Source organism: Oryx dammah, unplaced genomic scaffold (genome assembly GCF_014754425.2).
Source record: "Oryx dammah isolate SB20612 unplaced genomic scaffold, SCBI_Odam_1.1 HiC_scaffold_14, whole genome shotgun sequence".
Lineage (NCBI taxonomy): Eukaryota > Metazoa > Chordata > Mammalia > Artiodactyla > Bovidae > Oryx > Oryx dammah.
In genome coordinates, this window is record NW_024070198.1 from 18,339,571 (window position 1) to 18,362,181 (window position 22,611).

The 22,611-nt window shown below is 49.8% G+C and overlaps 1 protein-coding gene across 4 annotated transcripts in view; it reads right to left on the reverse strand.

Moving 5' to 3' along the window:
- Positions 1–22,611, reverse strand: part of CRTAC1 (cartilage acidic protein 1) — a 152,764-nt gene that overhangs the window by 53,673 nt on the left and 76,480 nt on the right. For all 4 annotated transcript variants that reach the window (XM_040255155.1, XM_040255154.1, XM_040255153.1 and 1 more), the window contains exon 3: positions 3,274–3,470. In XM_040255155.1, coding sequence (XP_040111089.1) covers positions 3,274–3,470 — 197 coding nt within the window. The remainder of the gene's footprint in view (positions 1–3,273; positions 3,471–22,611) is intronic.

Consider the following 22,611-nt stretch of genomic DNA (forward strand, 5'->3'; position numbering starts at 1 on the left):
CATGAAGTTGATACAATTCTGCCTGTTCTACAGGGGAAGGGGTTGACACAGAGAAGTGTCGAGCACCCTGGGTGCTCAAGGTGACTCAGGAAGTGACGGGTGGATCCCAGGTTTGTACAGGCTGACTCCTACAGGACACCGCCAGGATGCAGAGTCCCAGCCCTCCTCCAGGGACTCCAGTGCTGATGTCCTAAGGCTGGCTGGAGGAGAGGGAGGGGCCCCTGTTCCCAGGTCCCTCCAATGCTTGGGCACAGGCCGAGGGAGCCCCAGTCACAAGCCATGGGCAGGTGTGGGCTGGCCGGGGCTCCTGGAGAGGATCTCAGGGCGGGCAGGGTGGCAGTGGCTGAGCCTCATGCCAGCTGGACCCAGGGAAGTGCTGACCTGGCACAAAGGTTCTGGCTCCACAACCCGCCCACTGTCGATGAAACAACTGAATCACTCAACTGAAAAATTAACTCAAACCCACAGAAGGCCCCTGGGAGGTGCATGCCTGGGGCTGAGGCTGCAGGACATTGTCATCCTCACCCCAGCTCTGGGGGACAAGCTCCAAGCTCTCCCAGGCGAACCTCTCTCATATTTCCTCTCTGCCTCTCCTCATATTTCCTCTGTTGGAGAACCTTCTCATAGGCCTAATGGCGTGTGCCTTGTTTGTGCTTCTTGGATTGATTTATTAAGTCTTAATTGTACTCTTAGGATGTTCAAGTTCTGGCTGGGCCAGAATGGGGCACAAAATGACCAGCACAGGGACCTTGCCCTCGAGGAACTTAAGACTCCACAGGGCCAGGAGAGGGGGGTCAGGTTTCTAGAGAAATAAAAGATTGCCCTGGGGAGAGAGGGAGGGACTTTTGTCAGTTCATTCACTGGGCATCGTCAGTGCCTAGAACAGTGCTTGGCATATGGTGGGTGCTCAATAAGTACGTATCCAGTGAATGAATATATGAGTGAGTGAATGGGGTGATGATTAGGCTGAGCATGGAACCAACATGACTCTGGGGTATTGCTGTCAACCTTGACTGCACAGGGGAATCACCCGGAGAGCTTTCTGATCTTCCGATGGGACTGACCAGGATGCTCCCTGGGAACTGGGAGTGTTAAAGCTCCTCAGGGAAGTCTCACGCGCAGCCTGGCTCTTGGTTTCACTATGAAATGCTCAAAGAGCGTGGGAGGGCTTGCCGCTTCAGAGACACCTGACAGGTCCCAGCCCAGGTGCTCTGTGTTCAGTGACTGGGAAGAGTGTGTCCCCTTCCTCTGGCATCACGCCCGCCGAGCCAGTGTTAAACACCCCCTTCCACAGTCCTCCCCACTTCGGCTTCCCTCCAGCCGGGGACTCACACCTTCCACAGCATCCCTTGCCGCTGCTCCCCTCCTGACCTTGCCCCACATTAAAGAGTGGATCAGCCCATCAATTAATTGTGTCCTAATCCAATCTTGGCTTGGTTGGAGAGAGGGCAGTAAATCCAGCTGGGTAATCATGCCTCGATATTTGTGTAGGGATAATTACTATCTCTCAGGCCTCACTTGGTGGCAAGATGAGATGAAAACCCATAAAACACCACTCGGGGCTGTGGCTCATTGTTTCTTGGCTGCACAAGGCTGGCTGTCAGCCAGTCAGCTCTGCCTGCCCCTGCCCCTCCTTCTGGCACCAGCCCCAACCCCATCCCCTCCCATTCAGGCAACTGGCAGGGCTCAACAGCAAGGGCAGTCTGGGGCTGGATCCTGGCTTGTCTTCAGACACCAGTAGGGGCAACAGTATAGGCCAGGGTAAAGCCACTGTGTGTGTGTGTGTGTGTAAGCAGGGAGGGTGGTCCCCAGAGTCAGGTGACCCCCTGACTCCAAGAGGTTGGGAGGGTGCAGGACAGTGAATTCGCAAGTCTGAACAGCACAGTGTGGTCCAGACCAACCCAAGAGGGTGCCCCCATCTGGAAGAGTCCAGGGCATGTCCAACCTGGCCCAACAGGGACATGAGACCCTGCATCCTTCAGGAGGAAGCTGTGGCCTGGGACTTCCCTGCAGATGTATGGCCCCATGGGAGCAGACTTCCATCTGCAGCCCCAAGAATACAGCCTCCCAACTCATGGAATACTGAGCGCCAACTGCGAGCCTGGCTCTCTACTAGGTCCCGAGGCCCTTGTATTGAGTAAGGCTATAGAGCGTGCTGATTAAAAGGACGGATCTGGAGTCAAACACCTGGGTTTGAATCTTGGGGTGTACAAGTTGTGTGGCTTGGGCAAGTCATGCGACCTCTTTGTGCCTCAGTTTCCTCAACTATAAAGTGGGCTATACCAGGACCTACATACTCGAGCTGTTGTGAGACTTAAATGAGATGATTCTGGGAGACAGTGAAGGACATGGAAGCCTGGTGTGCTGCAGTCCATGGGGTTTCAAAGAGTCAGACATGACTGAGCAACTGAACAACAAGAGGAAGCACTTAGACCCCCACCCTGGCACTGAGTAGGTGCCACTAAAATATTAGTTATTATCATCATTGTTACTATTATGTAGCCTTCTGGGCAGCAATTTCCCTCAGCCATTCCTTGGGATGTAGGACATCACTACTTAAAGTGTGGTCCCTGTACCAGCAGCAGCAGTATCGCCTGAGAGTGTGTTAGCAAGGCAGGCTCTCGGGCCCCAGCCAGGCCTGCTGAGGCAGAATCTACATTTACACAAGAGCCCAAGTGACAAGGGGTTGTTGCTCTGGGCTAGGACAGGCCCCAGGTCTGTCTTCCTCCAAGTTGCGTCCCCAGCCCCGAGGGCCTCCTGTCTGGCAGGGAGCAGGTGCTTAGCAGAAATGTGGGGTGAAAAAATGAGCTCATCTGAACACTGTGGGCACCCCTGAAGGATTTCAGAGCATTTTAGAAAGGCCCCCTGAAAGCACCATGGGGATCTATGCCAGGAGGTCGGGTCATCTGTGGGTGATGCGTGTGAGAAGTCCTGAATGACTGAGTCAGGAGCTGGGGAAGAAGGGAGGACCGGTTACCTAGGGGGATGCGGGGCCCACTGCGACTGGAGGGCAAACAGGACATAAAGTCTGAGGGAGAGGGACTGGTCTTCTGCTCACGGCGTCTATCACCAGGCCCAGGGGCTGGGAGATGAGAAAAAGCTTCATGCATAAGAGAAGAAAGGGCCTCCTGGGGGTGTCGCTGTTGGGTCATTGCTGGGACAAACCGAGGTCCTGGAGGTGGCAGGGCCTGGGCTGGGGAAGCCAGTGACTGCAACCTGGTGATGGGAGGAGGAAGGTGGGGGCAGGGAAGGCCCAAGGCCCGCAGCCCTTACCCGAGAAGGCGTTGTTGGTGTTGAGGAAGTAGATCTCCTCGCGGCCGTCCCCGTCGATGTCACAGGCTGTGACCCCGATGGCGTTGCCCTGCCGGTCACGCAGCGCGTAGTACGGGGAGCTGCGCTCATCCACCGCGATGTTCACCAGCCGCTTCTGGGCCCGGTCGTACTTCAGAACCAGGTTGGGGCCGTTGTACCTGCAGGAAGGCGGAGGGGAATGTTGGGGAGGAGTGGCTGGGCCCACCTGGTTCCACCCGACCAGAGCCCACCTGGCCAGGCCAGGGTGGGGACACACCAGTCCCAGAACATTCCCGGGAACTTTTGGCAGCCTTGTCTTGGAGACTCCAGGCATCTGATGAGCATCCCTGAATCAGAGGTGGACTTAAGCAAAGTGAGAGTCAACAGGGCCCACGTGGGATGCAATATAGGGAGCAGGGTGGTGGAGGGGAGTGGGCAGCCAGTGATGAGCCCTTATCATAGGCTTTGCTGAAGAAAACAAAAAGCAACGTGACATTTATCTTACCCATTTCAACATAAAAGTCACTTTCAAATTAATGATCTCATTGAATTTAACAACAAATGGGCTTCCCTCATAGCTCAGTTGGTAAAGAATCCGCCTGCAGTGCAGGAGATCCTGGTTCGACTCCTGGGTCGGGACGATCCCCTGGAGAAGGGATAGGTTACGCACTCTAGGATTCTTGGGCTTCCCTTGTGGCTCAGCTGGTAAAGAATTGCCTACAGTGCTGGAGACCTGGGTTCGATCCCTGGGTTGGGAAGATCCCTTGGAGAAGGAAAGGCTACCCACTCCAGCATTCTGGCCTGGAGAAATCCATTGACTGTATAGTCCATGGGGTCACAAAGAGTCAGACACGACTGAGAGACCTTTACTTTAAGTTTAACAATAATCAAGTGAGGCACACATGCTGCTGCTGCTGCTAAGTCGCTTCAGTCGTGTCCGACCCTGTGCGACCCCATAGATGGCAGCCCACCAGGTTCCCCTGTCCCTGGGATTCTCCAGGCAAGAACACTGGAGTGGGTTGCCATTTCCTTCTCCAATACATGAAAGTGAAAAGTGAAAGGGAAGTCGCTCAGTCATGTCCGACTCTCAGCGATGCCATGGACTGCAGCCCACCAGGCTCCTCCATCATGGGATTGTCCAGGCAAGAGTACTGGAGTAGGGTGCCATTGCCTTCTCCAGAGGTAGGCATGGGTGGCTGCATTACTAACCTATCTTGCAGATGAGGCAACTGATGAACTTGAGCAGTGTAACTGAGGCTCAGAGAGGTTGAAGCCCCTTCCCAAGGTAACAGCTAGTGTCAGGTACTGGGACTTGAACCCAGGCTCCCTCTGTTGTCCCAAGGGCCCTATGGTAAATGAGCCCTAGAAATGCAGAAGGCTTTGTCCTTGAGGTTTGGAATTAATCTCTTAAATAGTAGCATTATGAATGCATCTAAAGTCATCAGGTGGATCTTTTTTTTTTTCCTGAGGAACAAAGCAAAAGATTAAATTGCTCCTCAGCCCTCATCTCTCTCTTGTCTGCCCCTCCTGTAGCCACACTGGCCTTCCTGCTGTATACTCCTGCCTCAAGGACTTTGCACTTGCTGTTCCCTCTGCCCAGGACACTCTTCCTTGAGATCCACATGGCTGTCTCCCTCCTTGACATCCTTCAGACTTTCACTCAGTTGTCCCTTCTTGATGGGGCCTTCCTTCCCACATTTCTGAAACTTGCAATCACCATCACCCAGGATCCCTTACCCCTCAGCCTCCTTCTCCTCCCCATGGCTTTTACCACTAGCTGATCATTTTCTATTTTCCTCTTTATCTTTTCCCTGTTCCCGCTAGAATATCAGCTCCACGAGGGCAGAACTTTTTGTCTCCTTTGTTCTGCACTGTGCCTGGTACACAGTAGGTGCTCAATAAATCTTTGTTGACTGAGTGGATCCTCAGAGCCCAATAGCTGAGTCAGAAGGGCTTAGGTGTCCCGTGGTTCATTTCTTCCCGTCGCCTTTCCACCTGGAGAAAGTGGTGTGCCCAAGGTCACCCCCAGGCAGCACCGCCAGGAATGTCTGAGGACTCCTCCCTCCTCCTGGAACACCTGCCAGGCTCTCCAACCCCCATCCATTAGTCCCCGGGCTCCTGCCTTTGTTTTAGCCCAAGCGTGTGCATCCTGAGCAGAGTTCGGCTGCCAGCTGCTGGACGTCCCCTGCGGAGCTCACCGTGGGGAGGGAGGAAAGAACTCTCCAAGGTCCTTGAGAGAAATCACTTCTTGCTTTCCTGAAACACATCCAATTTGGCCCTCTCCTTCGTCACCAAGACACAGAGCCAGTGAAGTTTAGGGGGTGCTGAGTGACTGGCCAGGCACCTTCTGGCATCCACAGTGTGCGAAAGGGGAGCTGAGCTCACTGGGGGCTGAGTCAGCACCCAGTGATGGAAGGTCGTGCCTTTGACGCCTTGACAAAGAGTGTCTGAGGGCTGCATGTCGGGGTGTTGTATGACCTATGGGATGTGTCTAGGCAGCAGAGACGGAACGCTTGGGTTCCCGCCCTGTCAGCAGCTGGCTCAAGCCCTCAGGGACAGCAAGTGCCTTCTGGGCACTAAATGCTAGTCCTCAAAGCCTTCAGGTCTTCGTTTACCACCAGTACTGCTCCTCATGAGACAGTCTAGTTCTGGGGCCCTAGGCCTGGCTACAAGCACTTTCCCAGGCATTGCTTCACCTGAACCCCAGTAATTCGGAAAGATAGTAAAGAAGGCATTTTTCTAGAAAAGGAAACGGAGGGTCAGAGAGGCAAAGTAGGCTGTCTAAGGCTGCACAGCTTGTACGTGGCAGCATAAGGCTTCTAAAATGACTGTCTCCAGGTCCAATCCTTTTCCCACACTGCCTGTGATGCCAACGCTCTTTGTCCTTTTTTTTTCTGGTGACCTCTCTCAAAATAGCGACATGGGAAAATGCCCAAGAACTTGCCATAAAGTGGAGATAATAACTCTACACTTCACAGTTTATAAAACACTTTCGCATCCTTGATTTCACTTGCTTCTCTGCAGGTCCTGACTCTTTCAGAGGTTAGTTTTGGGACCTTAGGCTGGTCAGTTCCCCTCTCTAGGTTGAGAGATTCTCTTCTGCAAAACGAGAGTTGGACTGAATCACAGGGTCACAAAATGTGTGGACACACGTGGGGGTGGGCCTCGGGCCCTCTTTGCTCAGTTTCATCCAGAGCCATTTCTATGCAGATGCATTTTACTTTGGGGGCTTCCCTGATAGCACAGCGGTAAAGAATCTGCCTGCCATGCAGCAGGAGATTCAGGAGACATGAGTTCAATCCCTGGGTTGGGAAGATCCCCTGGAGGAGGAAATGGCAACCCACTTCAGTATTCTTGCTCGGAAAACATCCCAGTCCATGGGGTCACAAAGAGCTGAACATGACCGAGTCACTAAACACACATGCACGCATTTTATTTTACGCATCACATTCCATAAAATGCAGTTTAAACAAGGGATTCCAGAGCCAGCATTTAAGAGGCACTGGACTAAAAGCTGTGTGAGAGCCCTTCTTGGTCTGTTGCTCTTAAAATAGTGCCTTGAGTCTAACTCACCTCAGGGGACAGACAGAGTGGGCTGGGCCCCATCCTCCAGGCTATGGTTGAGGAGCTACCATAGAAAGTCCAGCCCTGACACCCCTCCTTCGCACCCCCTGTCCCTTGGGTCTCCTGGAAGGCCTCTACCACCCCCAGGAGCCACTTCCCAGTGGGGGAGAGGTCGTGGCCTCCACACCTATTGGAAGCCAGTCCTTTCACCCTGAATGTGGGGTGGTGGGTTGTCACACAAGCTCCTGGGGTGGTGACCCTGGGGTAGCAGATGACCCTGGATCATCTCTCCTTTGAACCACGTGGGGGTACTAGTCCCAAGTATTCTCTAAGGGGTAGAGAGGTGGAGGTGCCAGGCTGGCTCAGGGTGCCACAGAGTCTTCCCCAAACCTACCAGGCAGCCTGGGATGAAACCTGACACTTTGGCCACGGTGTCCACCACCACCTCTAGGGGCTACAGACACAAAGCCAAACCAATGGCTCCTACACAGGGGGTCCCAGCAACCCAGGGAGAAGGCTGGGGGTGGGGCACAGAGTTGCCACTCCTTCCTTCCACCAGGGCTTCCCTCGGCTGGCTCTGCTGCCCTGACACCAGAGCCTCTCATAGTCTTCCCCCAGGACAGCCAGCCGCATGCCCTCCCGCTCTGCTCCATGGAGCTGACGCTCTAGCTGATTCCTTACCACCCGGCCTTTCAGGTGGGGGTTGTTCTCCCTGCTCTCCCCTCTTCCCAGGAAGCCTGCCCAGCTGCCTGGCCTAGATGTGATCGTTTGTTTGGACACCCACCGCATTTTGCACCTCGTTTATTCCCTCAAGGCAGAATTGTTTGTGTTCCAACATTGCTTCCCCTCATTAAAACATATGCTTCTGGAGCCCAGGAAGAATATGTGTGCATCTCTGCATTTGCTGCGCCTACAGCCATGCTTGGCAGAGAGAAGGTGCCCAGCAAGTGCCTGAGTGAATGAGTGAGCAAATACCGGAAAAGCATCAGGACTGGCACTCATAGAGCAGTCACCGTGTGCCAAGCATCCTTCCAAGTACTCTATAACCCCTACCTCATATCATCCCCATGACAGTCCTAGGATTTTACAGATCTGGAGACGGGTGTGAGAGGTTAGTCACGGTCCCTCTGTGGTGTCAGTTCCCACAGCAGGGGTGGGGAGATGGATGTGAGGTACATGGGGTTTCACGTTTCCTCTAACACCTGCCTGAGCTTGTTGGGCACTTCTAGAAATTCAGGAGGCTTTGAAGCTCAATTGAACAGGCTTAGGAAGTGGGACAGGGTCCCCTGTTCTTGAAAAGTAGCTGTGACTTTATAATATCAAAGGCTAGGCCAGCAGGCACAAGTGATTGGCTTGGTGGAAATTTAAAAATCTGCTTGCGAGACACCAGTGGGGCGCGACCCATTCTTGTGAGTGTGCTGGCCAAGTTTTGTGCCAGTCCACTGCCGTGGACAGGGAGGGGCCTGGGGGTCAGGCCAAGAAGAGCAGCCTGGGTGCAGGGTCCTGGGCCTGCCACTTCCTGGCTCTGACCTTGCGCTTGTCACTCCGTTCCTCTAAGCTTCAGCTTCCTCATCTACAAGTCTGTGAAGATAAGCCATTGTGTGTGATAACACTTGGTAAACTGTGAAGAGTTACACAATTGTAAGTTCTCATCATTATTGAAAAAAAAAAAAATCCAAGGCACCATCTCTCACCCTCTAGAGTGATCACTTTTGAGTTTCCAAACACACAATAATGTTTCTCATCCCCAAACATCCTACCCGTGATCTCTCACTCACTGAGACATTTCTACATTTCTTTATTCTCCTTTGTCACGAAACTCAAATAGTTGTCTTCACAAGCAGTCTCCACTTTCTTGCCGCCCATTTACCTCACCCCGATCCACGTTCTGGGCTTCCCAGGTGGCGCTGGTGGTAGAGTGCCCACCTGCCAGTGCAGGAGATGCTTGAGACAGGGGTTCAATCCTTGTGTAGGGAAGATCCCCTTGAGGAGGGCATGGCAACCAACTCCAGTATTCTTGCCTAGAAAATCCCATCGACAGAGGACCCTGGTGGGCTACAGTCCACAGGGTCACACAGAGTTGGACACAACTGAAGCAACTTAGCACACTCGCCATCTACATTCCACCTCAACTCCAGTCATGTTACGCAACACACCTAACTCCAGTCAAATTTATATCTCAACTTGTTATGGCCGTTGGCGGCTTTCACGAGGCCACAAACAGAATGCCTTTTCACTGCCTTCCCCTGGGGACTCTCAGCAGTACCTGGCACAGTGGCCTGTGCTCTCAGCCACTTGCCTTTTTAAAACACTCTGCTCTCTCGGCTCTGAGGATGCCATCCTCCTCCAGCTTTCCTTCCTTCTCTCTGGTTTCTCCCCTTTTTCCTCTTTATAGGTGCTTCATCCTTTCTCTGCCTCTTAATGTCGGAGTCCCCAGGTCTGGTCCAGGGCTCCTCTCTCCTCTCTCTGTCCCCTTTTCCCAGGGCTGAATATCCATTCCCATGACTGACAACTCCCAAATTTATATCTCCAACCCAAACCCCCAGTCCAAGCTCAGACTCATATATCCGACTGCCTACCTGACATCTTCCCCTGCACGCACCACAGTCATCTCCAGCGGAACGCGTCCAAAATGGACCTATTGATCGCTCCGTCCCCTCCTCCCTGCAATGGGTCTTCAAGTACCAAAGCCAGAAGCCTGGTGTCAGCCTTGGTTCTCCCACCCTCTTGTCTCCACATCGGATTCATCAGTCACTCCCATCATTTCTGCCTCTTAAAATATTTCAAATCCTTTCTCTTCTTGCCTCCTCCACGGCCACCATCTCTGGAGAGCCTCCTTTCTCTGCTTCCCTACTTCCCCTACCAATCGAATTCCGCCACACCCTAGCCAGAGTCATCGTTTTAACACATAAATCAGATCAGCCATTCTCTAGCCTAAAACTCCATGGTGGTTTCCCACTATGTTGGAAGGAAACCCAGACCCTTTATCACGCCTGGCCTGGGAGCCGACGTGGTCTGCCACCTGCCTCGCTGACCTCCTCCAGACACACCAGCTTCCTTTCAGTTCCTAATGGTCCAGCAGACATGGTCTCAGCCCTCTGACCAGAACATTCTCCCTCCGTCTCCCTCCTGGGCTGGCGGCTTCTCATTCTTTAGGTCTCACCTTGAAAGGCATCTCCGAGAGACCCTCCCCTTGTCTATATTCCAGTCGCTGCATCCTCTGCCCTACTCTGGTTTGGTTACTTGTCGTCCAGTTCTCCCTGTGAACCATGAACTTTAGAAGGGAAGAAACTGTGAGTTGCGTTCACTTTGGTCTCCCCATCACCTAGGGTATAATGAGTGCTCAGAAAATACTTATGGAGCAAATGAAAGAGAAGGAGCCTTCGGGAAGCACCAGATCATCACTGGGTGGCAGAGCAAAGCCAACTGAGCCTCCAGTCTGTTGCCTGGACTTTGACCTTCTACCTTCATTAGTTCCCCAAATATGTACAAGAATGGTAATGACATGGAGTAGGTCGAGAGTGGGTGTCCTGGGTAAGAGTGAGAGAGTAGCAAGGTCTTCTAGATAAAAACAGAGGACCAACCTTTTTTTCCTGTTGAAAATTGTTGGCCCAAGTGGAAAAAAAAAAAAAAAAAAACTTAGGCAGCTACATAAAGGGGAAGCCAGATAAAAGGATGTAACGCTTACTGGGGACCTGCTATACACTGGATACCATGCTAAATAGTTTACAAGTATCTCACTGTACATAAACAGAAAATTTTCTAAAATTTGAAAAATACACTATTTTAAAAATTAAGAATAGGGAACTTTTTTAATTAAAAAGGAAATAATGAAAAAAATATATAGCTATCCAACATCATAATCAAGAAGAGATGCAGAGAAATGAGATAGATGTACAGAAAAATCTGAATGCAAGAGAGACACGCAAGAATGTACAGAATTGAAATTGAGGGGCAGTAAAACCCTGAGAACAGAGAGAAAAACACTGCAAACACAGCTAAAGAGACTTGCTCTTAAAGAGAGACCCACAGAAGGTAGGGTACGCAGACCTATGGAGACACAGAGATCCCTGGAAAGATGCAAAGTTGTGGAAATACCAGCAGGGCTCTGAGACATTGTCTCAGGGAAACAACTCATCTTGTGGCCTTTTTGGGAATTTCCTGCAAAGGTTATTTAAAGATGTGTGGTGTTTTCAGAACAACATTTCAGAGTAATGTTGATTACTTCTGTGTTGTTCAGTCACTAAATCGTGTCTGACTCTTTGGCACCCTGTGGATTGCAGCACACCAGGCTCCTCTGTCCTCCATTATCTCCTGGAGTTTGCTCAGATTCATGCCCCTTGAGTCAGTGATGCTATCTAACCATCTCAATCTCTGCCATCCCCTTCTCCTTTTGCCTTCTATCTTTTCCAGCATCAGGGTCTTTTCCAGTGAGTCAGCTCTTCGCATCAGGTGGCCAAAGTATTGGAGCTTCAGCATAAGTCCTTCCAATGAATTTTCAGGATTGATTTCCTTTAGGATTGACTGGTTTGTTCTCCTTGCAGTCCAAGGAACTCTCAAGAGTCTTCTCCAACACCACAATTTGAAAGCATCAATTCTTTGGTGCTTAGCCTTCTTTGTGGTCCAACTCTCACATCTGTACATGACCACTGGAAAAACCATAGTTTTGACTATATGGACCTATGTCAGCAAAATGATGTCTCTGCTTTTTAATACTCTGTCTAGGTTTGTCATAGCTCTCCTTCTGAGGAGCAAGTGTCGTTTAATTTCATGGCTGCAGTCACCATCTGCAGTGATTTTGGAGCCCAAGAAGAGAAAATCTGTCACTGCTTCCATGTTTTCCCCTTCAATTTGCTATAAGCTGATGGGTCTGGATGCCATGATCTTAGTTTTGAATGTTGAGCTTTAAGCCAGCTTTTTCATTCTCCTCTTTCACCCTTATCAAGAGGCTCTTTAGTTCCTCTTAACTTTCTGCCATTAGAGTGGTATCATCTGCATATCTGAGGTTGTTGATATTTCTCCTGGCAATCTTGATTCCAGCTTGGGATTCATCCAGCCCAGCATTTTGCATGATGTACTCTGCATAGAAGTTAAATAAGCAGAGTGACAATGTATAGCCTTGTCATACTCCTTTCCCAATTTTGATACAGTCAGTTGTTCCATATCTGGTTTTAACTGTTGCTTCTTGAAGGTTACTTCAATATCCTTATTTCATAGAGGAAGAAAGTGAATTTCAGACTTTCTGAAAGTCAAACAGCTAATCATTGGACAAAATACACTGAAAGACAAATGGACCCCTTAGTCTAAAGCAGGTATCAACAGAACCAAGCCTTTGTGCCAAGTCTGGCCTGGTGCCTATATTTGTAAATAAAGTTTTACTGGAACACAAACCTCCTCATTCATGTACATGTTTTCCCTGGCTGATTTTCCTGTATGACAGAGCTGAGTAGTTGAACAGACTATATGGCCCCAAAGTAGAAAATATTTGCCATCTGGCACTTTGCAGAAGAGATTTTAAAGGGTTGTCAACTTATAATATGAGTATATTACAAGTTCTAGTGATCATTATCATAACAGAACATAAAATAAGCTTTAATAAAAATTAATTTGAGCTGTGTGCTTGGGAATACAGTTTTCTGAAACAAGTATTCAGGGAGAGCGTAAGATGAATGAAAGGAAGATACTAGGTTTTAGAATGGAGATTGTGAGGCAAAACAATCTGTAGGGGAAAAGAGACAGAGAAGAGCATTCTATACACGGGGTTTATCTAAGGTTGAGAAACAAGCATGTGACCTCTGAGTGAGTGAAGTGGTTAAAGAGATGTGGCAGCTGATCTCCAGAGATGGCTGCCGTCATTTTCTTTCCTCTTTGTATGCACATGTTAATCCACCCATCAGGAGGTGGAATCTGTTTTGCCTCCCCTGACTCAGGTTTTGTGACTTGACTTGATTGGGCCAGTTCTGGGTCTAGCCTTAAAGAGGCCCACCAGCTTCCACTTTGTCTCTGGGAGAAGCCAGTCATCAGTTGAGACGTCTGACTTCCTCGAGACCTCCATGCTCTGAGGAAGGGCAATCTAGCCCCAGCGAGAGGCCACATGGAAGAGCGTGAGGCACCAGCTAAACGAGCGAAGACTCTGTGGGCCTTCCAGCCCAGTCTGGCGCCACCAACAGTTGACTGCAGCTGAGGAGGTGATACCAGCTGACGTCACATGGAGCAGAAGAACCGCCCCTCACCCGCCCCCGCCCATCCCCCCTCCCCCCACCGCTGAACTTGCCCTAATTCCCCACCCACAGCATTGTGAGAAAGGATAACTTGTTTTTACCTATCTACATTTTCAGACAAGAAAGTAGATGACAATGCCCAATCATTTCAGACCTAAGGGGAAGAGGAATTTCCCCTGCAAAGTAGGAATAAACATTACTCATTAATCAGTAGAATTCTCTAAGATAGCCATTTGAATTCACAGTAGGCAGGTCTTCCTAAGGGAGGCCTGGATCTGTGAGTTGATACTTAGAATATCTGAGGGTCTCTGCAGAGCCTGAGGGTGGAGGTGTAAAGAGAAATACAAGGAGTCCAGAAACCCTTGTTTTTTTCCTCCTCCTCTGAATTCTTCTTTCATTTCTAGCTACATCTGTTTCTCATTTGGAAAGCACAACCCTGAACATGGATCATTTCTTTGGAATTGGGTATAGTGCACTTTTTTTCCTTTTTACAAGCTTAATTCTTTGAAAGCCATTGAAGTTAAATAGGACCAGAAAACATCTGGGAAGGCATTCCAACAGGAGATTCACAGATTGTATCCCAGAAGAGGACATATCCAGAGGCCAGGTATCAGTTTAAAGGAATGAAGACTTTGTTAACGGGAGGTTTTGAACCATGATGAGAAATCTGGAGCTGAGGATTTTACACCAGGGTAAATTGAATGAGTCTGGAAAGGGTGTCCCAGAAACAACAAACAAATTTGATCCTGAACTAGGTGCTAACCAGGGTAGAGAAGACCCCACAAATACAGGGTGAAGAATAAGAGGGTAACTTTAAGATGAGGATAAAAACCTTTTGTCCTAAGGGGTGGATGGTTTTTCCAGAAAGGGATGTTTGGTACCGAAAGGTCAGAATAATCTGCAGTGATGAGTGTCTATGTTCTGTGAAAGCTCCACACAGACTGATTGATTTATGCCTTGTTCTAAAAAAGATCTGTGCTCAGCATGTGCTCTGTGCCCTTGGAATTTCTTATATTTTGATGAGCATGGAGGCACCCAGAAGGCAAAGACTACTGTTTGCAGCTCTATGCCCTCCATACCTAGGATGATGCCAGGAAGAGACAGGTTATGGTGTTGCTGCTGCTGCTGCTGTGATGATGATGATGGTGTTGATGGTGAAGATTATGACTCCATCCCTCGAGGCAGGTTTATCTCTCAAGAAAAGAGGAAGACGGGGAGGCAGGAATTCTATAAACTATCAAAGGAGGGATTCGAGTGACAGATGGAGGCTAGGTTAATCAGGATTCTTTTGCAAGTAGCAAACACTCCACCGGAATTAACTGAAAAAGGACTGGCTCAGGTGTCCAACCTGCCGAGAGCAATGGCACAGCGAGGCCTGGGGTGCCTGGAAGCAGGGTTCTGACCAGGAGGGTGTCAGGACTTCTACCCTGGCCTCTCCTCTGTTTGCTGTCGGCGTCATCCCCTCACACCATCCTTCCTTGCAAGGCCTGACCTGTGTACACGCTCAGACTCACACCTTCAGCATAGAGTAGAGGCTTATTTTCCTCAGCTCTGACGTGAAAGAGCCCAGGGAAGCGTCCTGGTTAGCCCAGGCTGTGTCACACGTCCATTCTGAGCCAGGATCTGGAGCCTACGGTTGACAGCCTTCAGCTGGAATTAGTCCTCATGAAAGCAGCAGCTCAGGAGCCATGTCTCGACAGGATAGGGAAGGGCCAGGAAGGATGAGCTATGTGTCTCTATAGAGACGGTGGCTCATCTGGGCCTGTACTTCTGGAGACAGACTTGCCAGGCCTACTGATGGAAGGCACCACTGAGCCCCTGTGTCCTTCAGATACATCTCAAGGTCCCCCACTCTGCTTCAGAAGCCCCAGAAAGAGGTAAACAGAGAAAGTGGAACAATTGTCTCACTAGGTCTTAGAAGCGGGTCCAGTTCTTGGCTTCCTCCTCAGGCCTCTGTTCCAGGCAGCATGCTGGCGGTGGAAGGCGGGAGGGCATTGAGAATTGGCAGTGCCAGCCCAGCATGGGGCATGGAGGGACACAAGGGGAGCCCTGGCCCAACTTTGTGATTAACTTGTGGACTAAGACAGATCATGTTTAATTGCTGGGTTACAAAATACTTTAAGTTCAGTTCAGTCACGTCCGACTCTTTGTGACCCCATGAATCGCAGCACGCCAGGCCTCCCTGTCCATCACCAACTTCTGGAGTTCACTCAGACTCACGTCCATCGAGTCTGTGATGCATCCAACCATCTCATCCCCTGTCGTCCCCTCCTACTCCTGCCCCCAATCCCTCCCAGCATCAGACTCTTTTCCAATCAGTCAACTCTTCTCATGAGGTGGCCAAAGTACTGGAGTTTCAGCTTTAGCATCATTCCTTCCAAAAAAATCCCAGGGCTGATCTCCTTCAGAATGGACTGGTTGGATCTCCTTGCAGTCCAAGGGACTCTCAAGAGTCTTCTCCAACACCACAGTTCAAAAGCATCAGTTCTTCGGCGCTCAGCCTTCTTCACAGTCCAACTCTCACATCCATACATGACTATGGATGGAAAAACCATAGCCTTGACTAGACGGACCTTAATTGGCAAAGTAATGTCTCTCCTTTTGAATATGCTATCTAGGTTGGTCATAACTTTTCTTCGAGTAAGCGTCTTTTAATTTCATGGCTGCAGTCACCATCTGCAGTGCTTTTGGAGCCTCAAAAAATAAAGTCTGACACTGTTTCCCCATCTATTTCCCATGAAGTGATACTTTAAATGTCTGCTCAAACTTTCTCTCCTTCCTGCTATAACTACCTAGAAGATTTAGCTCAAAAGCTATTGGTCTTTGTCTCTTGTTTGATTAAGATGGGTCAATTTAGTGGCAAAATGGTGGGGCAAGTTGCTTACAGATGCTTCACTCTTCTCTAAGAGTTAAAAAAAGGATAAACCAATCATTCTCAATGAGTTCATTCCCCCTTCTGGGATTCTATTTTCTGACTGGGCATATTGCATGGCACATGAGGAATTCTCTGCTCAGACAGCCTCCAACTTAATATGCCAAATAAGGAGTCATCTCAAGCCCAAGCTTTCAGAGGAGGACAGGTCATTTCCACTGGGACAGTCTTCATAAAGAAGGTTCATTTGATCTAGAACTGGAAGGATATATAGAATTTTAACAGAAGATATCGGATTTGTGTGCTCAGTCGCTTTAGTCATGTCCGACTCTTTGTGACCCTATAGACTATAGCCCACCAGGCTCCCCTATCCATGGGGTTCCTCAGGCAAGAATGCTGGAGTGAGTTGCCATGCCCTCCTCCAGGGGATCTTCCTGACCCAGGGACTGAACCTGCATTTCCTGTGTCTCTTGCATTGGCAGGCAGATTCTTTACCTGTGAGCTACCAGGGGAGCCCCATACGATTTAGGCATTTACAAAAGAAATAGTGTGAATTATGAAGCAGATCAGAGAAGAGAAAAATATGGCTAGGGAATAGAAAGTAGACTGACTGAATACCACAGAGGTGTGTATTGGACAATCATGGAAAAGAGCAGAAGCAAGCTGGGGAGTACCTGGCAGTGAAGACAGTGGAAGACGTGACATGTAAACCAAGAGTTTCGGCTTTATCTGGCAGGAAATGGGGAGCCACTGAAGAATTCTGAACAAGGGGTACCATTACATCAGAGTGAGGATTTGCAGAGTGTTGTCTGGGGGCAGTGTGAGTGAAGGATGGGTCAGGGGAGAGAACTGTAACAATTGTGCAGAAGATGGAAATTCCAAAAACTTCTTCCTGTTTCTTGCCCACAAATGACTCCTAAGATAGAGCATGGTCAAGGAGGCACAGAAATGGGGAAAGCAAGGGTTAAAAAGAGAGGCATGGTCAACAGTACTAAGTGCTCCCAAGAGGTCCAAAAGGCCAAGGGCTGGAAGTGGAGAGTGGATTGGGCAGTTTGGAAGCCCCTGGTAACTGTCAAGGAGGCTGTTCATTACAGAAGAGAGAGGAGCTAGATCCAGGGCATTGGGGAGAGGAGGAGGAGCCATGCAGATAACTCACTGAGGATGGAAAGGCTCAGGGAGGCCTGGGATACTGGCCAGAACACAGAGAGATGAGTGATGGGATGGGATCACCAAGCTCTGAGACCTATGCATGTTTGGGGGCAAGAAGAAAAGATGCAAGAGGGCAGTGGATTTAGAGGGACATGAGCAAGAAGCACAGAAGGTTGAGAGGAAGAGTCTAAGCACCAGCAGGTAGGTTAGGTTTGGAATTCAGAGAAGACAGAGAAATGTAGAAGGGTAAGAAGACAGGATGGGTGGAAGACTACAGAGCTGATGCCCGGAGACCTCGATCTGCTCATGGATAAATAAAAGGTAAGGTTCTTAGCTGAGGAGCCACTACACTGCCATTTTCCACAGTAAGTGGGGCAGGCAGGGTGCAACACATTAGAGGGTGAAGTTGGACAACTTGAGGGGTGGTGGGAGGCAGAGGGCAGGGGCAGGACAGGATCTGTCTCTGAGGGTGCAAAGAAGACACAGACACAACACCAGCAGTGAAGCAAGCAGAGCAGGGACACCGGGCAGGGGGCTGACAGCCAGGCTAGGGAGAAGCACAGGCAGAGGTGGAGTGCGGGCGGGGCTGGCTCAGGCTGCGGACAAGTGAGAGCAGGCGTTTCAGGTTTGGGATCCAGAATAGGCTGCCTGCCTCTGTCTGGACTGGCTGGGAAAAGGCAGTGGGAACACCTTCTTTTGGGAGTGAGGAGGGTTCTGTGGGGGCAACACAGGGCAGCAGAAACCACAAGGGACCTGAAGTGAGAACAGAAAGGCTGAGAGGCAGCACAGCTCCTTGGTGAGGAGTGTGGACCACAAGCCAGACTGCCCAAGGGCAGGTCCCTGCTTGCAGCTCTCCAGTTGTGTGGGCGACTTTGCGCCAGTCACTCAGTTGGTCCAGGGCTCAGCTTCCTGATATGGGCTCCTCTGCCATGGATGGTGCCGAGGATGAAGATAAAGCCTGTAAAGTTGTCAGCGCAGTGCTGAGCGCAGAGCAAATGCTCAATAAACACTAGTTAGAAAGTCTGTCTTCTCCATCTACACTCAGCACCCAACACATAATGGGAACTCGATAAATATTTCTGAAAGAATGAGTTATTATGATTATAACCTGTGTAGCCTTGAGCATAGATGACTGTGAGCTCCAAGGAGTCCCAGACTGTATTTTATTCTTCTAGCCGCCATCACCGTGTTTGATAAAGAAACCTGCCTACATGCATTCTCGAGGATTCGGTTTCCTCATCTATAAAGTGGGGCTATTAATATTTGCTCTACCTCGAGGTCAGAGGAGAGGACACATGTAAGCCACGATACAGCTGTAGGTTTTGCACGTGTACGTATACACACATGTGCATACGATATGACTGTTGTCTGCAGCAGAGGTAGCTTCCTGAGCCCCCGGGGAGCCCTCACTCTTCTACTCTCTTTGACAAGAGCTGAATGATACGCCCATTGAGCTACAGGAACGCCTTGTGAAATGGAGACAGGAGGAATTTTCTGAGGGTCTGGTCAGAGACAGCTATGGTTTTCTCCAGCAGGGAGGAAGTCTGGAGCTGGGCACTGGACTGGATATGAGCTAGGCAGGCGGCCACTCTCAGTCAGCCTGGCCTGATGCCCGGCCTGATGCCCGGCCTGGACAAGCAATGAGACACAGGTCACAGACCCTGGTGAGGGCAGAGGACAGATGGGTCGTGGCTGGTGAAAGGCAGGGCTATCATGTGAAGACAAGGACCAGTGGGGTCCTGGTGGTTGGAGCTCAAGGGGAACAGAAATGGCCACCTTCAGCTTAGAAAAGGCCTGTCCTTCTAGCCCAGGGCTCTGTCCAACCAGAATCTCAGTCCAGACTCTAGCTGGGTGCAGGCCCCTCTTCATGGTGATGAGCTTCCCCCCATGATGACTGTCTGCTTGGAATTGTGAGTACAAGTCACTGTGGAGCCCCCAGCTGTGCCGGCCAGGATACAGGGGACGTATATGTTGTTCCCCCATCTGCCCTGGGACCCCTCCGGGGACCTCCCCTTGCTCTCACTGTTTCCTGTGGATGTGTCCTTCCGCTTGCTGGCATCCACTCCCTACACACCTGGCTATCCCTGCCCAGCAGGAAAATCAAGTTCCTGCCAGTTTCCCCTCTCTCTGCAGCTAATGGGAGCATGCCTGGTTGTATCTTGAGAAATAATGGTTGGAGGAAGCAGTAAAAGCCTGCCAGTTGCTATGGAGTGTTAACTGATGAATTAAACTCTTCGTTTTGATTTGAAGGAAATAGTCCTAGAAGAGATGCTTGCTTTAAAAAAAATATAAAGCTGCCAACTATGAAAGGCGTTCATTCAGAGGGGTCTTTGTTGCCAAGCTGACTTGAATTCCCTGAGCCATGCATTAACACTAATCAGAATCTGGCTGCTGGAGCAAATGTGCTTTAAAGTTTTAGGGACAGAAAATGTTGTGCATTAAGTATTGGTGAGAAAGCATTCAAATGTACCTAGATATTTATTCTTTAAAGTGCTTGCAGTATAAAAACTACCTACCTGACTGGCAACTCAAAATAAACAGTTATATTAATTACTAATGAAACATACATGACTGTTACCTAAGATATTAGGTAACATAGGCTTTTTATGTTTGAACCATCCATCTAGATTAAAGACCATGCTGGAGCTGGTACCTTCTCATTGCAGGGGGCTGGGGGGAGCTTGCAGGTACTTAGATCCCTGCTACTCTAAGTGGGGGTGGGGATAGGTGGCAGCATGTGAGAGTGTTAAAAATGTGAAATCTCAGGGCCTCAGAATCTGCCTTTTAATAAGATGCCAAGGTGATTCACGTGCACATTAAAGTCTGAGAAGAGCTAGCTGGTCTGAATTCGTATTTCTCAAAGAGTAGCCTGTAGACCAAATGTAAATACATTAGAAACACCTGGAGAGCTCGTTAAAAATGCAAATTCCTAAGCCTAGGGATCAGCATTTGAAACAAACTCCCTGATGGCTTTCCTGTTCAGCAAACTGTGAGACCACCCCTAGTCCTTCTGATCTTTTCATGACCCAGGAAGGACCAGTTGACAGGAGATGCTCTGAGTCCAGTATGAAAGGATTTGGATGGACGAGATCTCTGCCATGTAGGGGCTTCTAACAGCCGAGCAGGTGGAGAGGAAGCTATGGCATAAATAACTAGAAGGATTCTATTACTGACTAGTTTACAATGCATCTGAGTCTCTCATCCACACTGGTGGATACATGTCTTCCCTGAGGGTGAAGGATAACAGATCTGTGGTCCTCATCCTTCCCAGCTCTTCTCCTGGAGTGGAACAGACTCCTCCTTTCAGGGACCATTCATTCTTTGGGGCTACCAAGCAGAGACCAGCCCAGGGCTCAGCTACTTGAGCCGAGATAGGAAACTGGTGATTCATTTCATTAGCCTTTTCCTATAAATCCTCCCCTCTCCTTCTCGCATCCACCACCCCTTCTCGGGGTCAGTAGGGCCCAGCACTCTGCAGCTCTGCCTACGTGGCTTCCCCCACACAGGTCAGGAGAGGGTCAGATCAAGGCTAGGCATCTGCCAGCACTTAGCCCTTGGGGATGGCATGAGCTTTCTTCTTTCCCTTTTGATGTCTGCATTTCAGTTCCTTCAGAAAGAGAGAGATACAAACCATAACACTCTCTTTTACAGATAAGAGAAAACCAGCCAGACTCTTTTGAAATTCAATGTACAACAAGTGGAAAAGGGGCAATGTGTGATGGGAGCCCAGGTGGGGCTCTTTCTTGACTCGGAGCATCAATAAATGTAGGCAAAGAGACTGGCACTCAACAGCGATCCTTTAGTGGAACAGTGTCTGGCCCAGATCCTGGGAAGCAAACTTTGGCTCAGACGGTAAAGAATCCACCTGCAATGCGGGAAACCTGGGTTCAATCACTGGGTTGGGAAGGGAATGGCTACCCACTCCAGTATTCTTGCCTGGAGAATTCCATGAACAGAGGAGCCTGGCGGGCTATAGGCCATGGTGTCACAAACAGTGCAACACGCCTGAGCAATTTCACTCTCACTTTTCATGGCCTTGCGGGGTGTGTGTCTGGTCAGCTAGTGCTTTCTGGTTTACTCACCCGTATGCCTCAATCCTCTCAGCCATCCAGTGGGGGTCATTAGCTATTTCCTCTCCCCTTTAAATATGAAACTAAGGTCAGGGATTAATCATGGACCCATCACAGCTGGAAAGTGGGCGGGCTGGGTCTTGAATTTGCTTCCTCAGATTCCAAATTCGACTTTCTTTGTACCCAACTGTAAGGCCTTATTTTTCTTCTGTTCCTGAACCAACATGTTATTTTTACTAGACCAGGGATTCCTTTTGGCAAGCTCTCTCCAAATTATACCAGTAAGTGCAGATGTAGCATGTGACAGCCCCTCAGCAGGCGTGGAGGGCAAAGAAGAGTTCTCTCTTCTTTCCTTTTGTGACTCTGGTGAATTCTCAAAGGTGGAGGTGAAAAGTCAATGCCAGATGGCTCTTGTGGAGAAGTTTCCATGGCCTGGTTGCCGAGGATCCACTGTGGGAGGAACGTCTTTGCAGCTGAGGAATGTGGCATGAGCCAGCCGGACCCTGGACCACACAAGCCCCTCGTGGCAGCACTGATGTGACGTGGCTCGGCTCCATGTTCAATGTTCAAGGCTGATGATCGAGTGAAACGAGAGAGAAGGTGCTGTAGTGAGAGCGGCATCCAGAAGGGTTACTTGTCCTGAAAGACCTCTCTGGGCCCTGATGTGGATGGAGATGAGGCTCGTAGATGACAGCACAAGTAAGGCTCTTGCCCCCACAATCACTGGCCTCAACAGATAAATGCAGGCCTAAATGTGATGCCTTAGTCCAAGGATTCCAGCACGTGCCCTTTGCACCCATCCTTAGAGCATGCGCTGGGGCCCAGTGGAGGCAATGAGCCCTACGTTAACTTCCTGTGGTTGTTGTAATAAACACATGGGTGGCTTAAAACAGAAATGGATGGACATCCCCGGTGGTCCAGTGATGAAGAGCCTGCCTTCCAATGCAGGGAGCATGGGTTCGATCCCTGATCGGGGAGCTAAGACCCCACATGCTGCACAGCAATTAAGTCTCTCTGCATGTAGCATCTAGAGAGAGCCTACTCAGTACAATTAACACCCAGCACAGCGCCCCACCCTCCAAAGAAACAGGCAAAAAATCCCCCACAAAACCCAAAAAACCAGAAATGGATTCTCTCACACTTCTGGAGACCAGATATTCCAAAATCAAGGAGTAGTAGGGCTACACTCCTTCCAGTTCCAGGAGAGAATCTGTCCCTTGCATCTTCCAGCTTCCTGTGGTTGCAGGAGAAGTTTGGCTAGTGGCCGCCTTCTACTTAGGCCTTTGAGATATGTTACCGCCTCCTCCTTCACAGCCCCCTCTGCCTCTTTCTTAGAAGGAAGTGTGTGATTGCATTGAGGTTCACCTGAATAATCAGGACATGCTCTTCTCAAAATCTTTACCTTAATCATACATTTCGCCCTATAAGGCAATGCTCACAACAT